The sequence below is a fragment of the Manacus vitellinus genome, unplaced genomic scaffold (assembly GCF_001715985.3).
Source record: "Manacus vitellinus isolate BGI_N305 unplaced genomic scaffold, ASM171598v3 scaffold_9_pilon, whole genome shotgun sequence".
NCBI lineage: Eukaryota > Metazoa > Chordata > Aves > Passeriformes > Pipridae > Manacus > Manacus vitellinus.
The window spans coordinates 1,103,430-1,124,297 of NW_021940917.1; the positions used below are offsets into that span (position 1 = coordinate 1,103,430).

Here is a 20,868-nt window from a genome sequence, read left to right on the forward strand (position 1 = left end):
GGAGGAGGAACGTCTGGAGCGGGAGCATTTCCGGAGGATCATCAACGCCTTCCGATATTACGGGTAACGGAGACCTGGTCCCTGTGCGTGATTCCTGCAGGGTGGCCCTGCGCTCGCTGACCGGCCCCCGAAGGGTTCCGGGCTGTCCCGCAGCTCCCGGAGCAGGGCGCTCCCCCGTGCGGTCTGCGCTCCATGGCGAGCACTGTGCCGGTGGCGGGGCACAGCAGCCCGAGCCGGGAAGGGGCTTCTGCGCCACTTACCTTCCTGGATACGCTCAAGGTCGCTTTGGTACTTGTCAGTCCGGAAGCATAAAAGAAAGCACCAAACCTGAAGAGGGTGTGAAAGATTTCTTAGGAGATAAAATACTCTAAGATACTGTAAAGTCTTCAAAACAATAGTAGTTCGTGCTGGCAAAGAAATGCAAATGGTGTCTCAATTATTGGGGAAATTCGTGAAAGACATTTGAGTTTGCCCGAGAGATAAGGGCTAATGGCTACCATTTTTAATAACATCTGTTGAGTTAGAAGAGGGCTTACTGGCCCCATAGAAATTAGATAAATCTAACTTTATGATTGAATCCATTGAATAGAAGAGGAAACAAGTTACTAAGATGGCGGTGGTGGAGACTGGCTGAAAAAGTCCAGTCTTCTTCAGTATTTTGATAAACTGTTTCCTGTTTTTAGGTTTGGGAAGCAGATTTGGGATGTAGCAACACTGTATATCTCTGTACTTCAGTGGACCAAGCCCCATCATGTGACTCATTACTGTGTTTTGAACCCTTCTTGTCACAAGCGTAATTTTTACATGATAGTGAGATTCTTGATAGGAGTGGGTGATATTTATGTAACTTCTCCTGTTTGAGGTTTTCCTGTCTTCGGTTTTATTTGTTTTCCAGGATTAGTGTTTGAGCGGGGAGGTTGGTCTAGATGATACTTCAGTGTGTCTTCCCGAGTGAATTCTCTAATTCATTCTGGATGTATCAAAGACTTAGTTAAAAATATCTGATACTAGTGGCTATTAATGCAGTTCCCAACTGTAATGTACTCATGTCAGTGATGTAATTTTATCCTCAGGCCTTACAAGCTGGGAACATCATTCTCAACCTCATGCTGAACTGTGGCTCTAGGTTGCTTTTGAATGCTTGTTTTAGTAAATACATAAGAAAAAGATGTGACCTAAATTTTCAATACAGAAGTTCAATTAAATTACCTCTGTCTCAAAGAAATAACTCTGAATGTAGGTGAAATTACATATCTCAGTAGTTTAAAATAATTGGAATTTTTATTTACATACAGATGTTTATTAATTGGGAACGTCTGTATGAATAAGGCAATAACACACTTTCAGATCAGTCCAGATCTTGTTCTTCTCGTCTTGAGAGAAACAGACTTAACTTCATTATTTATAGTTCTGATTTCAGTGAATTATTAATTTTGCTAGATGTTTGCAATTAGCATGAAAGGGTGGAGAATTAGGTTCAAAGATATTTTTTTTTGGATCAAACCTTTCAAGAAGATGATGTTAAGTTAAGCTTATGTGCTCTATATTGAGGATCAATTTATTTTTCTATTGTTTCTTCTCTGTTTCTTAATGTAATTTTAAACCAGTGTAGCTATTGTAGTGAACAAGCCCTTCTCAGAAACATGTGCATGAAATATTAACTGGTCAAATTTCAAGACTGAGGTTGCAACTAAAATTGCAGCAATTGCACCGTACTCTCACTGATGGTTAGTTTTCAACTTCGTACAGCTTTATGCTGACACAAGAGTTTGGGAAACTGCAGTATGACTTGACCAGCCTAAATGATTTGGTGGACAAAAGGGGCAGTGTCTCTTGTCCTGGCTTTATGACTGTGCTCAGCAACTAGACTTCTGTCAGTTTAGACAGAAGTCACATCTAGAAAACTCTAGCAAAAGCTTAGAAGATTCACCTTTTTTGTGAAACTTTTATCTTGGAGAAGTGGAGGAGGTATTTTTAGCTTGTATCAGTTCCATGATCAAATTCACAGTACTAATACTTAGGGTAATATGCTGTTAAAAGGGGGTAGATTAGTATCTTAGTGTGGCTGCCAGAACTCTGGCATGGTCTAGCTATGACTTTTGCATTTCTTTCAGAAGCAGTTGATCTTGAGGATCCCAATTCGCACTCCACGTCATTTTTTCTGTAGCCAAAGTTTACCACTGCATCCAGCTCTTAATTCAATTTAATTGGATTTGGGAAACAATCTTGGAGATGGTTGTTTGTTAAATTTTGTAGATCCATGGATTAAGGTAGTCATCACCTGCTCTGGAAATAAGTGGCTAATGATGAAACTTAAGTCCTCTTAAGCAGGAACGTGTTAAAAAGAGTGATATTGTAGAACTAGATCTTTAAAAAATGTTTGCCTAAAAAATTCTTGAGAACTTGTTCTCCTGTAAAGAATTAAAAAGTCTGATCACTTTCTGTGTATAACAAAGTGAATAATTGTCATTGGAATAGGTTACAGTGAATTATTTACATGTAATTTGTGTATTGGTTCTAAATATCTAAAACTTTTGCTTTTTAGAACGAATATGCATGAACGAGTGAACAGAACAGAGAGGCAGTTTAAGTCTCTCCCAGCTAACCAACAGAGTCTTCTTCCTCAATTTCTTCCACACCTTGACAAGATTCGGAAGTGCATTGATCATAATCAAGAGATACTACAGACCATTGTGAATGACTGCGTTCATATGTTTGAAAATAAAGAATATGGAGAAGACGTATGTGAAAGTGGACTTTTTCTTGATCCAAAACTAAAGTCTGTATGCTTTGGGATTTTCTACATTTGTTTTTCACACCTCTAGGCCTCCAACTTTCCTTTTGCCTTTATTTTCTCATTTCTTGTTTCTTGCTTGCTTACACTTTTCTCACTCTTTCACATTTTGTGAAGCTGATGCTTACTAGAGCTGTTTCTTGCTAGTTCTTTTAGTTACACTTAGGAAAACTAACTGTGAATCTGGCAAATGTTTGTAAAAAGATATTTTTCTCTGTGGAGTTCTAGCTTTACTCTGCTTACATTTTAAAGTTCTTTTTCTGTTAACTATGTAGAACAGAAATGATATTGTCTGTCTTACTGTAGGTTATTGTGTGTTGCAGCATTCTGAATTGGTTGCAATTCTAGATGGGCCAAGTATTTTTAATGTTGTTATTGGTGAGCACTTTTTTACTACTTGACCTGCTTTTTTAGTGTGGCGTCTCTGTCAAACAAAATGGCCCTCAGACTTAAAAGACTGATAGAGGTGGACACTGAAGTCCTTTTTGGTATCGGCAGACAAAATTCAGTAATGGACAACTCTAAAGTGAGCTTCTTAGTATTGCCATACCAGTACCTAGAGGGCTCCTCTTTTCAGAGTAACCAGTTCAGCTTCTGCACTAGCTAGGCCCTGGTCCTTTCCTGAATAGGGACTACCAATTTGCTTTGCTATGCCATACCCTATGTTTTTTTTCTGATGTGGAAACTGGTCTCTTGGATGCCAAATGGAGACAGCAAACTCAGTTTGTTTAGGATATTAAGGTGGATTGGAGCTCTGGTCCCAGGAATGAAAGGCAAGTGCTTTGTTAGCTAAAACTCCCAAAAGCTCTTATAGCGTGACATTTTTCTGTTTATAATTTCGGTTTTTTCCCCCAAGACTCAAAAAACTTTGTACATTTTCCACTAACTTTTTTTTTTTCCCCACGTTAATCAGGGAAGCGGGAAGATAACACCAGCTTCAACATTTGACATGGATAAATTAAAGTCCACATTGAAACAATTTGTGAGAGACTGGAGTGAAGAGGGAAAGTCTGAGAGAGAATCCTGCTACCAACCAATCATTAGTGAAATTGTAAAGAACTTTCCAAAAGAAAGATGGTAATAGTGTCTTAAGACTTATATTTATGTGGAGATAAACTGTTGCACAAATCTAACAAAGTTTGTGTGGAGTAATGAAAAACTTGGTTTCAAAATACAGGAGTTTTTGTGAATGCAGTGGAATTTATTTTTTAATCAGGAGAGTTTTTATTTCTAATACAAAAAACCCATATTAATAAACTTCACGAAGTAATACCAGGTAAATCAGGAATAGCGTTTTGTTGTTCTGCAGCTTGGTGTAACAGAATGTATTTAACCTTTCAAGTAAAAGACTTCAGGAGTGTGTGAAGTTAACTCAGTTGTGGTCAGCAAGGTAAAGTTTGCAGGTTAGCAGATTATCAAAGTGTGTGTGCTGCAGATAAAAGCAAGGACCCTTGTGACAGCAGGAAGTATCACTATTGCCCTTCATGATGGAAGGAAGGAGGAATATACTCTTAAGCTCTAGTGCAGTTGCACTTAGTTGCACTAAGAATTTACTCGGAAAATAGTAAATTCTAGGCTTGGTTTCAAACAGGTGTTACAAGACAATTCTTAAAAAAGCTTTGCTGCATGTATGAGGGTAACTTTGTAACCACATTGGCTTGTTAACACTGTAAAATAGTTGTTGATGCAGGGTTTTTTTGGGTAACTTCAGGTAGAAGTATACTGGTAAAATCTCAAAAGGTAGTAGTGCTATAAGAATTCCATGTTTAATGATTCTGTCAATTAATCAACTCAGTTATCTTAAAGTATATTTTAGGTAAAACTTAACAGTCTTACAGTTAGAATATATGAGAACTTTCTACTCACAAATGTAACGAACCACAACTTAGATTTGATATAGGTGGGTATTACTCTGGGGTTTTTTCTCTCTCAGTAATTGTTAATAATGTACTAGTACAAATTTGGAAAATCTCTTCTACTAGCCATTTTTTAGTTTCATTAGTAAAGACTGTGGTGGCACAACATGGAATGGACGTGGTTGATTTCTATTTTGCTTTGGACTGACTTATGTCAAAATACAAAATGTTTTATCTGAAAGTGAACTTTGCAATGCTTTCAGTGCTAATAGTGCCCTACATAAGATAGAAATGAATTAAATACTGCAGGTTATTTGGTGCATCTCTGATGTGTGGGTCTGTAGAAAAACTCATAGTTAGGTAGCAGTTCACCTTTTTCTCTTGTATGCTAGCCTTTAATGGATTTTGTTTATGAGGGAGATAGCTTATGTCAGATCTTAAAAGATCCATGACTGAGGCTGAAAAATCTTGACTTTTACATTTGTCATCAATGAACTCTATTTCAAAACCTCCAGTATATATTAGGAAGCAACATGTGGTAACAGATTGGGTGAGTCTGAAGTTGGTAGTTTTGTGCTTATTTACTAGGAGTTCTGGTGGTGGTCAAACAGAACTAACGTGACAGAGCATGTGTCCCTATTATGGTGGCTCTGGAATACCATTTATTTTGTCTCTGCCAAAATCTAATACATCACTGTATAGATCAAGCATCTCTACTACAAGTTTGAGTTTGTCAAACTAAGTGGTGGGTTTTTTTGATTTCTAAAATATGTTTTAAATAAATACGTTATTTAAAAGTTTGATATTCATTATCACTATGGAGCTGTCGTAGCACTTGCGCAAAACCTTTTCTCTGTTCACATATTGTTAGCTACTGTCTAGCTCATTCTTTTTCCTAGTTACCAAAGGCACTCTCCTACTTACCTCTTCAAGAAGTGTTTTGACAATATTCTCAGGCACATGGTGGGATTTTTGGGGTGTTCTGTGCAGGGCCAGGAGTTGGACTTGATGATCCTGATGGGTCCTTTCCAACTCGGCATATTCTCTGATTTTATGATTTTGAAGCATAGCGGGTTTTTCAGTTTGAAGTTATGGACAGGGCCTGAACTGACCATAGTGGAGTTATTCTGTCTCTTGTTTATAGTGGGAGAGGACTAACTGTGGACACCAATGTATGAAAACAGGTTGTAGATGAACCTCAGAGTTCAGCTTTGCATTTCTTTAGAGTTCTCTTTTGTGCTGAAGTCTCCTGAGATGATGAAAGTGCTAGACAAAAAGTGCGTTGGTGGCACTGGGTGATGAAAACAAATTTTCTAGATGTATTTTGCATTAAAAATGATAAAGAAATAAATATTTTAAATTTAAAACTGTCAGTGCAAGTCACCTTTTACTTTGTAAAAGAAATTGTAATATACATAAAATTTGTAATACTCAATGGAATGGTACATGCAGTTTCTAGTTAACATAATTTGTTAACGTTATTGATTCCTTGCATTGGAATCACGTGAAAAAGAAGTTTAAATTTTTGAAACTATTAAAGTATATTTCGCTCCATGCACACACATGTTGTAGTATGCTCTTTGTAAGATTGACCTGTATGGGTGCAGTTGGTATGTAAAGAACAGGAAAAGCAGCGAAGTATTGTATATGCTTGCTTTTCTGGGAAGTAGAAGAAATACAAGCAACGGTTGAAAGTAGCTGTAAATTACAACAGTGTGAAGAGGTGCTGCTGTTATCCTGTGTTTCAGTCTAGTCTTCTGATAAGACTGTCATCTAAAAATAACATACATGGCCAGAGCTATTCCTACCTCTTATTCCTCTTCAGAAATAATTCATTCTTTCTTAGCAGAATCTGTTAGTAGGATCCATCAAGTGTTTTTAAGTGAAATCCCATGAGATCAGGTCTTCCCGAAGAACTGATAGATTTCCTGCATTATTCATATTGGAATTTAATTGTGTTTCTGCTCAGAGGTGCTCTGTAGTATTTAAATTTCTTGTATTTCTTCAATCTGAATGAGCCATGATCACTACTTTCTGAAGGAAAAAATAGTAAAACGTAGATACATTTTTATTTCTTGGTAGAATGTGTTTGTTAAAGCATTTTTGCAGGGAAGCATTTAAGTTGAAAATTAAATAAGCATACTGATACATTTTTTTCTGATTCCCCTTTTTTCTGTTGTCTTTGTTTCCTTTCACTTCTACTGTTGTTACCCTTCCTGTTTAAGTGAAAGGATGTAAAGATCATCAGCTTCTTTTCCAAAAGAAATCTAAGAAATAGTTAACCTTTTTGTTAATTATCATTCCATGGCCAAGAACAGTATACTTAGGTATTTTTTCCATTGTTTGCTTCTCATTAATGTGGCCTCTGGAATCAACTATAATTTGAAATTTATCTTTGTTATCCTGTCCAGCAATCAATTGCATTTTCCAAGGTGCTGGCAGAACAGCCCAGAAGAGATCACCAGAGCTTAGTTTCCTTTTTATATGAAAAACAGCTTATTGGTCCTGAGCTTGGTTATACTTCTTGAATGTGCTCAGTCACATTTATAGTAGAGTTGAAATTTCTGCTTTATTTGAATTTTATTTAACTTTATAGAATATACATCTGTCCTTGGAGGTTTTTGTACTTAGCTTAAGCTTCCCTTTAAACATTGGACTTAAGAGCAAACTATCGTCAGTGTTACTACAGTCCACTGAGTGCTTTGCATATCTTTACATGAAAGTATGTAAAACTCAGCTGCCAAGTTTGAGAAAAATTTGTCTTCAAATTATTGTGCTGTTTAGTGTTTGTCTTTAAAAAGTCTCTGAAAATATGATTTAAGTAAAATAATGAAAATCCTATGCTGAGAATTGGATTTAAATATACAGACATTGTAAACACCAGGAAAGGATTCCCACAGTGTGGTTTTATTTTGATATTTCCACTGATGAGAAGCCCACCTCTGTATGGGATGTGTATTTATCACTTCTGTTCATTACATAAATTGAACTACAGTGTTTAGTTTATGAAAATGAGTTTCATGTTTCATGAGATACACTAATTTTCATTTTGCTGAGCATGTCTACCACTTTAGCACCATTATTTTTGGTTACAGCACAATATGCATGAAATAAGCCTCTGTTTTAATCATGTTTAATGTTTCCTGTTAAAAAAAGCACACCTTTAAAAAAGTTAAAATCTTCCTTAAAAGCTGAAAATATATCACACTGCAAAATGCGGTACAAAAATGTCATGACAGATTTTGGTTGTTTCTGATATTTCTCCACTATCTTTTTTTAAGAGATTTTTGCAGTTTCAGTAGTTGAGCCAAACAGAACCATGCAGCCCTCTTGCCTGCTTTCCCTGCTCTTTGGCTAGCCTCCTCTCCCTGCCAAGTTAATAGGCTAATGTTTCTACTCTACTGGACCACAGTTATTTAGTGGATATTTGTTGATTACCCATTTATGTTCCTAACTGCTGCTAGATGTGTCGTAGAAATCCTGCTGCTGCTGACTGGATCAAGGCTAGTTTTCACTGTGGATAACTTTGGGTTATTATATTATTGCAGGTTTTGATTTTTTTTTTTAATTGTCTTAGCTACTGCTGCAATCACATATCCACCAAAAGAAAGTGTGTTTTTTCTAATCTGTTAAAGGACTGTGGCTGTTAAAAAAGCAATTTCTGTGCAATTAAAGATTTTTAGCTATTGTCATGATTTAAAATTCAACGTACATAGTGCATTGGGGTGCTTCCACTACCACAGCTTTCATACCTTAATTTTTTCTAAATTCATTAATAGGTTGTCACAAACACTTCTTTTTAAGTCTTGAAAAGAAGAAGGTGTTTGACCATTTTTTCTGAAAACAGGACACTGTCAGCAGTCACTACTTGTTATGCAGTCAGTTTGCCACATACCTAATTTCTCTGACTATAAATTAAAAAAAAAATGCTCTTGAACCGTTTTGGAAGGCTAGTTCAATGTTAGTGGACTGAGATTTGGTTATATTGTATTTATTAGCTGTACTCTGTAGGCTGAAATGAAGTTGATGGCCAGGGCCAGTGTCTGGCAACTGATGTAAAGAGTATAGGTAGAAATTACATTGCTAACAAATTTCCAGACAGGCCTTAATCCCTTAATAAAGGTACAAATGAAAATTTAGTTAAGACTGCACCAGAAAAATACAATAGAAAACTACTTACTAAGAGAGAATTTGGAAAATTAGTTTAGAAATACGAAAACTTTATATTGTGAATGAAAAGATACAAGACAATTACAAGCAATTTAAAATCAACTCGACTGTTAGAGGCTTTATCTTGTTTTAGGATGCATAAAGGTGCAGATTTCAAAATATGAATACACCTGCATTATTAGGTTGTTTCAAGAAAAGTCTTTTTTCTAATCAATGTATCATGATCTTAAAAGTGGCTTAAGGCTTTTCAACCCACTCATTGTAGAAGTGTCCACTTGGATGTGCTAAAATCTGTGTAGAGCTAGTCTAAATTTTTCATGAATAAAGTGAAATTGTAAGGAAATGAAGAAATAGATGAGGTTAGAAATACATTTAGAATAACAGTGTATCACTATGAATAGGAAAAACTTTAGATTGAGGCTTTTCTAGCTTCTTCCGGAAAGTGCATTTTCTTCTTCCTTCTTCTTCTGGTTCCATATTTTCAAAAGTATTGTCTTGAGCATGTAGTTTTCTCCTGAATTAATTTTTTTTTTTTCAGTAGGACTGTCTTCTGGTTTCTCTTGTAGACTAGAGGTAGTGAGAACCATTGCTTCACGGGAGTGCTCTTAAGTAATAACAAAGTCTTGATTTCCTACTTCTTTTTAATCAGAAAAAGAGCCTGCACATATAATGGGAATGAAATGAAAGTCAGGAATGATTTTTCCATTTCAGAGGCGTCATCACTAATTACGTGATTAGGTCAAAACCCAAAAGACACTGTTAAATCTTCTTTGTTACACTGTGTGCCCTTTAGAAAAGAATAATACTTTCTGTTGATTTTGGGTAATAGTGTTCAGAAATGTACAGCTTTTCAGAATTTACATAACTCTCCTTCAGTGATCTTTGTGCTTATGCAGCATGCTAACTCTTTTGAACCCTTCTTGGAATGCTGAATTTTTAAGCTGTCAAAGGCTTTGCATTTTGCTGTCTGTGCTTGGATCTTCTGATTGTGGCCTCCTCTTCCATTTAGTTGCATATAAATTGATAGACATGTTTTGTCTTTGCACGTGACATGCAAACCAGAGAGTAGTATGAGTGTTCGTGCTTTTTTTTGGTATATGAAATCATAAAGTCTTGTTCATGGCTGGAAACTGAAAAAATATTTCTTTTTAGATTAAGTATCTTTTCAGTTTGGCATGGGAGGGGGTTTTGTTGTATGAGTGGAGATTTCATTGCACTGTGGTGGAAGTCTGATGGTTACAGTAATCTGTATTGCCTTTTCTGCCTCAAAGAGGAGCAAATATTGAGATTCTTAGTTCTCCTATTCGTTAGTTGCTGCACTTGGAAGATGGGAGAGATTTTTCTAGGTATTTCAGTAAACACACTGCTGGATGTCTTCTGGTTGTCTTCAACTTGATGCCTAGTTAGGGTTAAAGGGTTGGAGAGCCAATTTAGGAAGTATGTCACTTAGATACTTCAGGGAAACCCACAGTTGCTGAGATGGTGACCAAGGTTTTTACATTCTGAATTGCTCATCAGATTATGGAGGTTTCATGTTTCTCATTTCTCCTGTCAAAATACTTGTTTATTTTTCATGCAAAGTAACAAAAATGTATCTAGAATACTTGCTGATTATCAGTGGGACTTGGAAAAATACACGGTTCATATGATAATGTTCTTCTATTCACTTAAGAGATTTTTGGCTTGATAACTGTAAAAGTTTTAAGGAAAAATATCGTTCACTAATTATGCTCTGTATTCTGAATGAGGGTTGTATATGTTCTTTTAAGTAGTTTCTGTGTGTTGTTTTGACTGTACAATTAACCAATCTGATCAGAACTGGCTCAGTTTCCATTTAAAAATAAAGTCATACAGGAAGTATAATATCTAAGTATATGGGGGGAAAATGTTTGAGTGGACCTCTAAGTTGTGTTAAGAGGTATCAGATAAAGATTTAACTATTATTTTTGTTCTGTTGCAGGGATTTCTCCAAAGTTAATATCCTGGTACCTGGTGCTGGGCTAGGTAGATTGGCGTGGGAAATAGCTATGCTCGGTTATGCTTGCCAAGGAAATGAATGGAGCCTCTTTATGCTCTTTTCTTCTAACTTTGTACTCAACAGGTATATAGCTTACATTTTACTTGCTGATTAAAACCTAGAGAGGCAAAGTCATAAATGAGAAAAGTCTGAATATGTAAATCTCACAAGAACAGATTTGTAAGTCCTAATACAGGACACACATAACCACTGTTTACAATGTTTTAATGAAAAAAAAAAAGAAGTCATAGGGATAAATGGGGAAGGAGGGATTGTGTCTGAGTCATTAAAATGATAGGAAGCATGGGGTTTAAGTTATGAGATGTAGAATCTCTAGATTGTACCACAGATTTTCTGCAAAATTTTGATTAGGTTTTGTGATTTATTTCACGTGGTTCTGTAAAATGCGCAGCTCTCTTACTGGTGTCAAATACGGGCTCTTAAATATGTTCGTGGTATGTAGTGCTGGTGATTATTAACAGAAGAAAGCTGCTAAAAGAAAGTATTACATTCCATACTAAGAAAGAGGGTAGGAAGACTACAGGTGGGCAAATATGAAAGTGGTCTGGGGGATGTTTTGTTTTTTTGGTGGAGTTGGTGCCAAGTTCAGAGAGACAATTTGCCAGTCATTCATCAGTCTCTAAGTGTACACCTTTGCTGAAAACACCTAAACTATTGGTTTGTATTCTGTATTACCATAAAACAAAGATCTGTTTGTAGACTGATTGTCCACAGTGCACCGTGATGATCTTACATCTCTTACAGCTTACTGTTCAAAAACAGCAAGAGGAAAACACTGTTTATGATGGCTGCTGCCTCTGCGTGTAACAGGTCAATGTGTTGGAAACAGATATTTACTGGAGGTTCATTTGTTCTTTTTTCCTACATTATTCTCAAATGAATCATCTACTGGTGAAATTGTATATTACAGTTGATCTGACTGATGCCTTGCAGCTATTGAAAGGAAGCCACATTCCTCTTGTGCTTTGGAACTTTTGAAATTATTCAAAGCAGCATAAAAGTATTCATTTCCCATCTTTGGTAGCACTGATCAACTGTCACAGAGGTTAACTTCATCCCTACCATCCCTACTTCATCCCTACCATCCTGCCTGATGGCAGGCTTCCTTAAATAATGAGTCTTTGGCCTATATGTGGAATTGTCCTGAAGATTCACGCTTAGCTAACAGTGGTAATCATTTGTAGCATCTAGTGCTCATGTAGTGTTTCCTGTTTATACAGGATATTTAGCAAAGAGGTGTATATGCATTAAACTTGCTAACAGTATGTGATTTTAGACAGCAAAATTGAGTGTTATGTAACTGCTGTAATCTTCATCACTTCTGGGCAAATTATCAGTTACATCTCCTTGAAAGAGAATACTGCTAGCCTGACTATGAACTGCAGTCAATTCAGTTCAAATCCAAGCATTTTCCTTTCCGCCAGATCTATTTGGGGGCTTGGTGTGTCTTTTATGAAGGTCTTAGGGACTTGGAGAATCTTTCAGTTTAGTCTTAAGTGGCTGTTCGCAGTTAGCCTTCTGAAATGGACATCTTTGATTTCCTGAAACTGGAAGAAACAGCACTCATCAATATGAGCTGAAAATAGTAGTTAAGGAAGAGTGGTAAAAACCAAGGATTTAGTGACTTAGTTTTTAACTATAGTCTCAATTTAATTTCTTTTTTCAGTTGATGAAAGCATGAGGATTTTGCTAACACGTGCTTAACAGTTTGGATATACCTTCTTTCTCTGACCATAGTTCTTTTTTAGGAGGACAAAGTACTGTTTTGAGTGTCAATTGCTACAGTAGGTTCCTAGATGTACAGTGACTTAATATTTCTGTACACAAAGTGATATCTGCTGATTTTCACATATTTAAAAAAAAAATCTTAATTTTCTTAGATGGTGAACTTTTGTTACAGTGGATAGAGGTGCATGGTATGATATGTAGAGTATGTGTCAAGGCATAACTGTGGTCACTGTAAGTATTTGAAATTATTTAGAGTGTGTTATTCTGTTGAGGAAGCACTAATTTGAGAATAAAGTGATCCTGGAGTACTTAAGCTACAGTGGCTCCAAAGCTGCTTCAGTTCTTTTATGGGAAATTCTACTTTTCCTTGTACGTGTAAGGTTTTTATGTGGTGTATTTTTCTAGTGTTTGCTTGAGTTCTGGACATAATGACAGATGTCAGAGGTGATCACCAGTGGTACAGACACACTTCATTTCTTAAAGTTTTGGAAGAGGAAAAACTGAAAAGCATAATCTGTTCTTCTGCATCTGCCGGGCAGCCTAAAGTCACAGGACACTTTACTTCCCTGTGAGATCTGACAGGAGGGGAAACAACAGTGGTATCTGTGTGGATGAGACAGGAGCAGCTGGTTGCTGATGTGCTGTTTTCTAGAGCACAGGGTCAATAGCCTTGGTGTCACTCGCTTTGAGAAAGTTCCATTCGAGTAATATAAAATCACTTTGTACACAAGTTAAAATAGAGTTAGTTTAAAAAACTTTAATTAACACCAGTAGAATTCATGCTAGTAATTGATTAATCTGTACATTCTGGAAAGAATTTAATTTTAGAGAAATCTTGACATTTGGAGAAGGCTTGTTTGTTGCATGTCCATGAATGCCTTAGGATCAAAACAGTTAAATTACTCTTGATCTATAAACCAGTGGTCAGAAGTGAGATTTGACCTATCAGTTTTTTCCAGAACTGAACAGTAAATGCCCTGCCCCTATGGAAAATAAAGAAGTGTGCCACAACTGAATCTGTTAGAGTTTTATAATATAACATATGTGACACGTGTTTTTTTGGAATGATGGAATTGCAAAGGACTGGAGTACTTAGTTTTGAAGTACAGATTGCTGAAGCTGGAAATGGTGGTTTTCAAGCTTGTATATGAAAAGGGGTTGGTCTTTTCTATTAAATTAGCAGTTTCCTTTGGAATTGTTTCAGTATACTGCTGCTCAAATAAAAGTTAGTTTTGTATTATTTTTTAGGTGATAAAAAGAAATATAAATATGACATGAAGAAGGTAAAAAACGTTATTTCAAAGACCATCACAGATGTATTCTAACCACCAACCAAAAGAATGCACTTTCTATAACCCAGTAGATTGCTTGCAGTTTATGGAGCATTCCATGATATGTATTTTATGGGACAGCTGTATCCTCTGTTGTCTCTGAAAGAAAATGTTTTCACTTTTTAGTTACAAACTGATTTTACAAGACCATGGGAAAAGCTTCTTATTATACTTAAATGCTTTATTTTATCACTTTTTAAAAGAAGAGTTGATTTAGTTAGTCATGTCAACCCAGAAATTTTATTCTACAAAGACATGTTTACTTAGTGTAATTGCAGTGATCCAGATGTTACAAACTTAAAATGACTTCTAGTGTGCTTTGCAAAATAGCATTTATTTATTTTTTGAAATTTTAAAGCATCCTTTCCGTTAGCATCTGGAAAATGCTTTTAATCTACTGTGTCTCAGAACCTTCTATGATTATGGTTCAGAAAAGACTGAAAAGTCTAGAATGGGAACAAACATTTCCAATAAAATTAATGGAACCAATGTTACTCCTTTTTTTTTTTTAAATAGGAAGATAAATTATCCAGAAAATAGTTGCTTTATAGAATATAGTAAATCATAAATTTCATTATTCTTACAAAATAAACTTATGTATTTTCTTTTCAGCAGAGAAATGAGTTAGAGAAAATTATAAAAAGTTGGAAAAGAGAATTTTAAAACTGGGTGGTTATTTTGCGATAATTTGTGTGTCAGAGTAAAATTAATTTTTTGATCAGTTCATAATGATGGGCAATCTGAAGTGTTGTGAATTAGATTAAGTCCTTTAGCAAATGTGTAGCTTTTACAAGAACTTTGACGCTTATATTTCTAAGAGGTAAGCAGTTAGTTGAAACTGAATTTTGCTGATTTTCATATTTTGCAGATGCTCTGAAATTAACTCATGTAAGCTTTATCCCTGGATTCATCAGTTTAGCAATAACAGAAGATCTGCTGATCAGATACGACCAATTTATTTCCCAGATGTTGATCCTCACAGCCTTCCTTCTGGTTCAAACTTCTCTATGACCGCAGGGGATTTTCAAGAAATTTATTCTGAGTGCAGTGAGTAAATGCAAACCTCTAGGCTATCCATGTATCTTCAGAGTATTTGGGATAGTTAATGATTAGAGAGAGAATGGAACTGTGTCTACAAACACTGAGGAAAACTGTAGAAAAACTGTAGTACAACTAGCTACTAACTGTAGCAAGATTTTCTTATTCAGAATATTTCTCCAGCTGTATAATAAAGTGCAAATCAATAGGTCTATTTCTTATTCCAAATCAGCTTTTCTTTTCTTCTTAGTTATAAAAAGAATACGGATGCCTCCTTGTCTAACAGATCTTGCAGGACCCTTCCTTACAGTTACTTAATTTTCTGAAGAGTCTGTCTTTACCATTACAACATCTGATACTGGCATAAATCCTCAAGACTTTTTTTTATTTTATTTACAGAACTTAAAATTTTTGCAATTTCAAGAATGCAATTTTAGAGAAAAACAGGGAGACTCATGCATTAAAAGGTAGATTTTGAAAGTTCCCGCTTGTTAAATTGACCAGTAAAAAACAGCTGGGGAAATATTCAGATACCGAATAAAATGTTTTAAAGCTAAGTGATTTGTGAACATAGACTTGTATTCTAAATACTAACTAGGTAGCCTAAAATCACTGGGTATTTTTGCAGTTATATTTTTAACAGTTGTCATATGAAGTTCATAGGACAGATGAGTAATAGCACACTTGAGGCTTCATTTATATAAAATGTTACAACATTTACATTTTACAGTATACATGTCATTTTATGTGTATGACCAATTTTATGAAGTGTATACATAACTATATGTAATGTTTCAGAGTGTATGTGTACATATACACACTATACAGGTCAAATGAACCCAAACATAACAATTTTTAATATAAACCAAAATATTTTATTTACTTGTAAACAAAATTAGGAGCCTTCAGATGTTGTTAGTTGAAAGTAATTCTGAGTATGTGAACAAATGCCAGGGTTAAATGATGAACTTTCACAGGGTAAAAGTATTCAAACTAATCTCTGTATACTTTGCTCTTTTTATGCAGATACGTGGGACTGCGTAGCAACTTGCTTTTTCATAGATACAGCACATAATGTTATTGATTACATTGATACTATATGGAAAATACTAAAGCCTGGAGGAATATGGATAAATGTAGGCAAGTGTGACCAGCCTCTCTTTTTGACTTATTTTTGATCAAATAATAGGCATCTAATACTTGAAAAGTGTGTGTGGATGAGTGTGTCTGTGCAGAAAACTGTACAGCTAGAAAAATACAGGGCTTGGAAATTATCTCAGAAATGTTCAAAATATGTTCAGATGTTTGCTAGTTACAATCAAGTCAACACCATGTGATTTTCGAATAGGCAAGTAAATCTTCCTAGTGGTAGGTTTAACATTTGGGCATCAAACATTTGTTATTTGACAAATGTAGTGTTCTAATATTCTTTTTTGCTACTTTTCTAAGACAGTAAAACTTATTCTATGTGTAAATACACTCTTGCTTTTTTTTTTTAATGTCTAGTTGGTACTGTGCTTCTAAGCAGACATTTTGGCAATGAGATTTATGTATGCCTTGGATCAAAACAAAAGAGATTTAACTGAAGTCTTCCATGGTGAAGGAATGTCAGACAAAACTCAGGCATTAAATATTTTTCATAGTATAAACTGGTCAGTCACTGGGCAGTCAGTCACTATCCCAGTCCTGGCCAGTCACAGAGTGCAGGCAGAGCTCCTGAGTTTTAGAGAGAGAGGTAATGCTGGGCTGAAGAAATTTTAAGATACAGAAAACAATCTGTTGGGGAATGTGACGCAGCTGAAGTAATTTGTTTTAGTTTTGCACTGATTCTGAAATTCATTATAAAAATCGTACTTGAGTGATAGAAATGCATTCTTTTGTCAGTATTTATAGAATCATAGAGTGATTTGGGTTGGAAGGGACATCAAAGATCATCTAGTTTCAACCTCCCTGCTGTGGGCAGGGAACCTTCCACATTTTTGAATATGAGTCTGGATATAAGCATTTGTTGTACTTTCAGTATGTGCTCTTCATTTTGAAAACATTTTTGTCTTTTTGATAGCCATTTCTATTGTATCTTTGTACTCTAGGTCCTCTCCTTTACCATTTTGAAAACTTGGGAAATGAACTTTCTATAGAATTAAGCTATGAGGATATAAAAAATGTTATTCTACAATATGGATTCCATATAGAGGTAAGAACGTGGTGCAGTTTGCAATGAGTAGTAGTGGTATAAACCAAGCAAACTGCTTTGATAAACCACCATAAATTTAGTTCAACATAATGGTATTTATTAATAACATCTAGGAGTATGTGTTACAAATTATCTGCTTTTCTCATTTTTGAGAGGTGTACAGATGGGCCTTGAAATCTAATATAGCAATTTCTTGTATAGTTTCTGTAGAGAAGCTGTCTTGAAAACTGCTGCTTTGTTTTTAGGTGGAGAAAGAATCTGTACTGTCAACTTACACTGTGAATGAACTCTCCATGATGAAATACTACTATGAATGCGTGTTGTTTGTGGTGAGAAAACCAGAACAGTAGTGGTGTGAATAGGTTAATGAGAAAAAAAACTGTTGACTTGAAAGCTGGAAATGAGGGTAAAGTGGTCTGGGTGATGTATGAACACAACCTCACATAGTGGTGCCTTCTTATTCCTAAGAGGATATAGATAGTGTCTATTTTCTTAATATCTCTATTGCTGTTCGGACATACACTATGCCATGCATATTTGTAATATACTTGTGAAGGTGAAGGATGTAATGTTCACATACACTGTCATTGTGCTTTGGAGTGCATTAGAAATAAAAGCAAAAATGTTTTCTTGAGAACAAAATTAAATGTTTGCCATAAGTAGGCTAATTCTCTGCATATACTGCCTAATATTTCATAGATTTATAGTGATTTTTTTCTATTATCTGATATTAGGAATGCATGGAGGTGCTTACTGTATTATCTGTGTCATGTTTAGAGAAGTATTTTTAAATGTATACTTAAATTATGAAGTCTGAAATGGTTGGAAAGTGGTAAAATTATTCTTGACAGATAAAAAAACCATCAAAACTGGTAGAGCATTTTCTGTGGAACTGAAATGAAGTAGATTATTGTATAAATGCTAATCTTTGACTGTACCACTGTTAACAGTGGGCAATTTGAAATACTATGTGAAAGCAGAATACTGAGTGAAGAAAAAGCAATGTGTGAGAAGCAGTATGATAACCTCAGTTGAGGAATACTAACAATTTTGATTGAGCTTTGTGTTGAAACTGAAATGTGTTAGATGCTTTGCCATCTTGTAATACATTGATTTTGAGTCATCTGACTGCTTAAGCTAAAACTTCCAAAGTTGATAAGCATAGCTGAGTTATCCATGCCACGTGTAGGTAGTACAACATAAAAACATCTTTCGGGGCAGTGAAGTTATGAGAAATAAAATACATTTTTTTTATTACAAAACAAAATTATAGGCACATCGTGAAGTTGTAAGGTATCCAGTTCCAAACTGGACTGGGTACCAGGGTTCTTTTGCGGCCGGGATAAGGGAAATATAAAGTTCGTAAAAATTAAAATATTTCTGGGCCATTTGGCAAATTTTGAATAGAGGGGTTTCTTTTTTTGTCTTTGGGGTAAGAACAAGGGAAGATCCATCATTTTTGACAGAGGATGCCTCGCAGCCAATGGGAAAGAAGGGAAAGCCCATTTTTGGAGAAAAGGAAGCCTTTTTAGGTAAAAATTAATATATTAAACTTATCTGAAAAAAGATGGGATTTTGTAAAACTATAAAATACATGACATTTAAACCCAAGGGGTCTTTTCTCCCTGGGACCTTGGTGTGAGATGAGACCGGCTCATGCTGAATAAACCTTTCCTTGATGATACAGTTCCTTTGTTTCATAGGTAATTGAATCTTTCTAAATTAAATAACGAGAGGTTTCTCACAAAGTTACATGTAAATATGTCCTATAACCTAATCACCTCTGCATGAGTCAGGATATGCAGGATAACTTCAGACACTTTATCCTTCTGACTTCTTGGCTTGTTCCTTATACTAATGTGGTTTTTTCCTAGCAGATGTGGCTTAGGTGAATATTTAATGTACAAGTCATGATACTATACAAGAGGTTTAATCTCCTTTCACTTGGAAGTTATGACGTACATGAGAACAACATTAATTAATAATCACTATTCTGAGTGGCGGTGTCATGTTAAGCATTTTGTTTTCTTAATATATTAATTACCTTAAGTATCATTTTCACGCATTTTCAAAATGATCTTTAAAATATAAAAGCCTTATGAGGGCTCAAGTTTTTTTCATATTTGACCTTAATGACACTGGTCAATATCTTGTTTAGTTCTCATTATTTTTAGTCCTGTCTTTCATGGTGGTGTCCTAATCACCTCCCTTTAATAGATTTGTTACGGCTTTTGGATTTTTCCAATTAAGGCCAGAATTTTGTGCCTTTATTCCTAAATTGAAAATCTGCAAGGAAGAAAAACACCAACTTTTTTTTTATAGTTTGAACACCACATAAGAAAGCACACATCTGTATATCTTACAGTACTTTGCCCCTTTCCATTCAGAATCCTTATTGAAATAGAAGTTTCTGGTCAACAGCAGTTTTTAAGTATACCATGGCTTAAAAAAGTCTTATTTGAACTATTCTTTCTAAAAGTGCACCACCATGACTCAGTTCCACAGATGAGGTATCAAAGGTCTACCCTGCTCCAAGAGAGATGTGTTTCAAGAAGAAACAATGCTATTGCAACATAAAATTAAAAATAAAAACCCTTGCACACTTAAAAATAAAAAAGCCACTTGCTTTAATTTCTGTATTGTACCATTTACTTTAATTTTTGAGGGAATTTATGATTCTTTGGTTTAAATCTGCTTTTTTTCTACCAGAATATGATTAGCATTTTACTTAATTTTCACGCTCCTTGGAATCAGACATAGCTTAAGTGAATGTAAATTGTGCTATTACTGAGTAGTATATCTATCTGTAATGTTACCCAATTTCTGCCTCCTATCCCGCCTGTAACTTGGAATGTGGTGTTCCTGCTTTTCACGAATAGGCAATGGGACTCTTTCTTTCTGGTTGAATGTTATTATCCTTTGTTCTGGTAGTTTTGTTCCTTGCCACCCCATGTTGTCACAGTTGCCATTTTTATGTATTTTCTGAAAATGTTTTTATTTGCTTACATCAGGTATAATATGGTTGTGTGCTTTTATTTCTGATCTAGAAAATGCCGTCTTCCCCGCACAATATTCTTTTAAATCGCAACAGTCACATTAAGAGTTGGAAGTAAAATAATCTTGTGAATGAGCTGTGTTAGTAGTGTTTTACCTACCTATTTATGAGTTCCTAGAATTCACCACTTGTACTGTTATGAGGGTCGTTGTGTATTATAGAATGTGATCACTGTTCTATTCGGTTGTATACGTGGGGGAGAATGTTCAAGGTGTTCATCAGATGAGATTGTTTAGTTTAGGTCGTTATTAAACTGTACATAGTAACAGATGTAAAATAAAATGCTGCATAACCTTAAGTGTAAAGCTTCTTTATATGGAGTTTGACAAATGTAAAATGGCCTGAGTTTTTTTGTTCCTTTATTTGTTTGGGTTTTTTACGTGATACCTTCTGAAATCGGTTGCGAAGATAAGGATGAAAAGTTTCACGTCTCTGCGTCCACTTCCCGCTATTTTACAGTGTGTGTAATGGACCTGGGGCTTTTTGGATATTAAAGCTTGGGGCATGCCTTGATCTCGCTCGTGTTTGACTCTGCTTTACTGCCGAGTGACTCTCATGGCAGCAGCGCTTCCCGCTCCCTCATCCCGTGAGGAAGTGCGGCGAGAGCCCTCCCCAGCTCCCGGCGCTGGCGGGCGTGGCGCGCATGCGCGGTCCGTGCGCGGGC

The 20,868-nt window shown here is 35.6% G+C and overlaps 1 protein-coding gene across 3 annotated transcripts; it reads left to right on the forward strand.

Annotated features, from left to right (window-relative positions):
- Positions 1 to 6: 6 nt before the first annotated feature.
- Positions 7 to 20,534, forward strand: CARNMT1 (carnosine N-methyltransferase 1). 3 transcript variants are annotated; one of them, XR_001922359.2, is made up of 8 exons: positions 7 to 63; positions 2,546 to 2,741; positions 3,708 to 3,871; positions 10,781 to 10,921; positions 14,786 to 14,964; positions 15,982 to 16,091; positions 17,046 to 17,149; positions 17,395 to 17,511. XR_001922359.2 is itself a non-coding variant. In XM_008931769.4 (8 exons), the coding sequence occupies exons 2-8, from the start codon at positions 2,553 to 2,555 to the stop codon at positions 17,497 to 17,499; spliced, it is 996 nt and encodes a 331-aa protein (XP_008930017.1). In that variant the 5' UTR covers positions 7 to 63; positions 2,546 to 2,552; the 3' UTR covers positions 17,500 to 20,534. The 3 variants fall into 3 exon arrangements, 2 of the variants coding, with proteins under 2 accessions (XP_008930017.1, XP_017941477.1); XM_008931769.4 differs by having other exon boundaries at positions 15,982 to 16,095; positions 17,395 to 20,534; XM_018085988.3 differs by lacking the exon at positions 7 to 63 and adding an exon at positions 85 to 288 and having other exon boundaries at positions 15,982 to 16,095; positions 17,395 to 20,534.
- Positions 20,535 to 20,868: the final 334 nt, after the last annotated feature.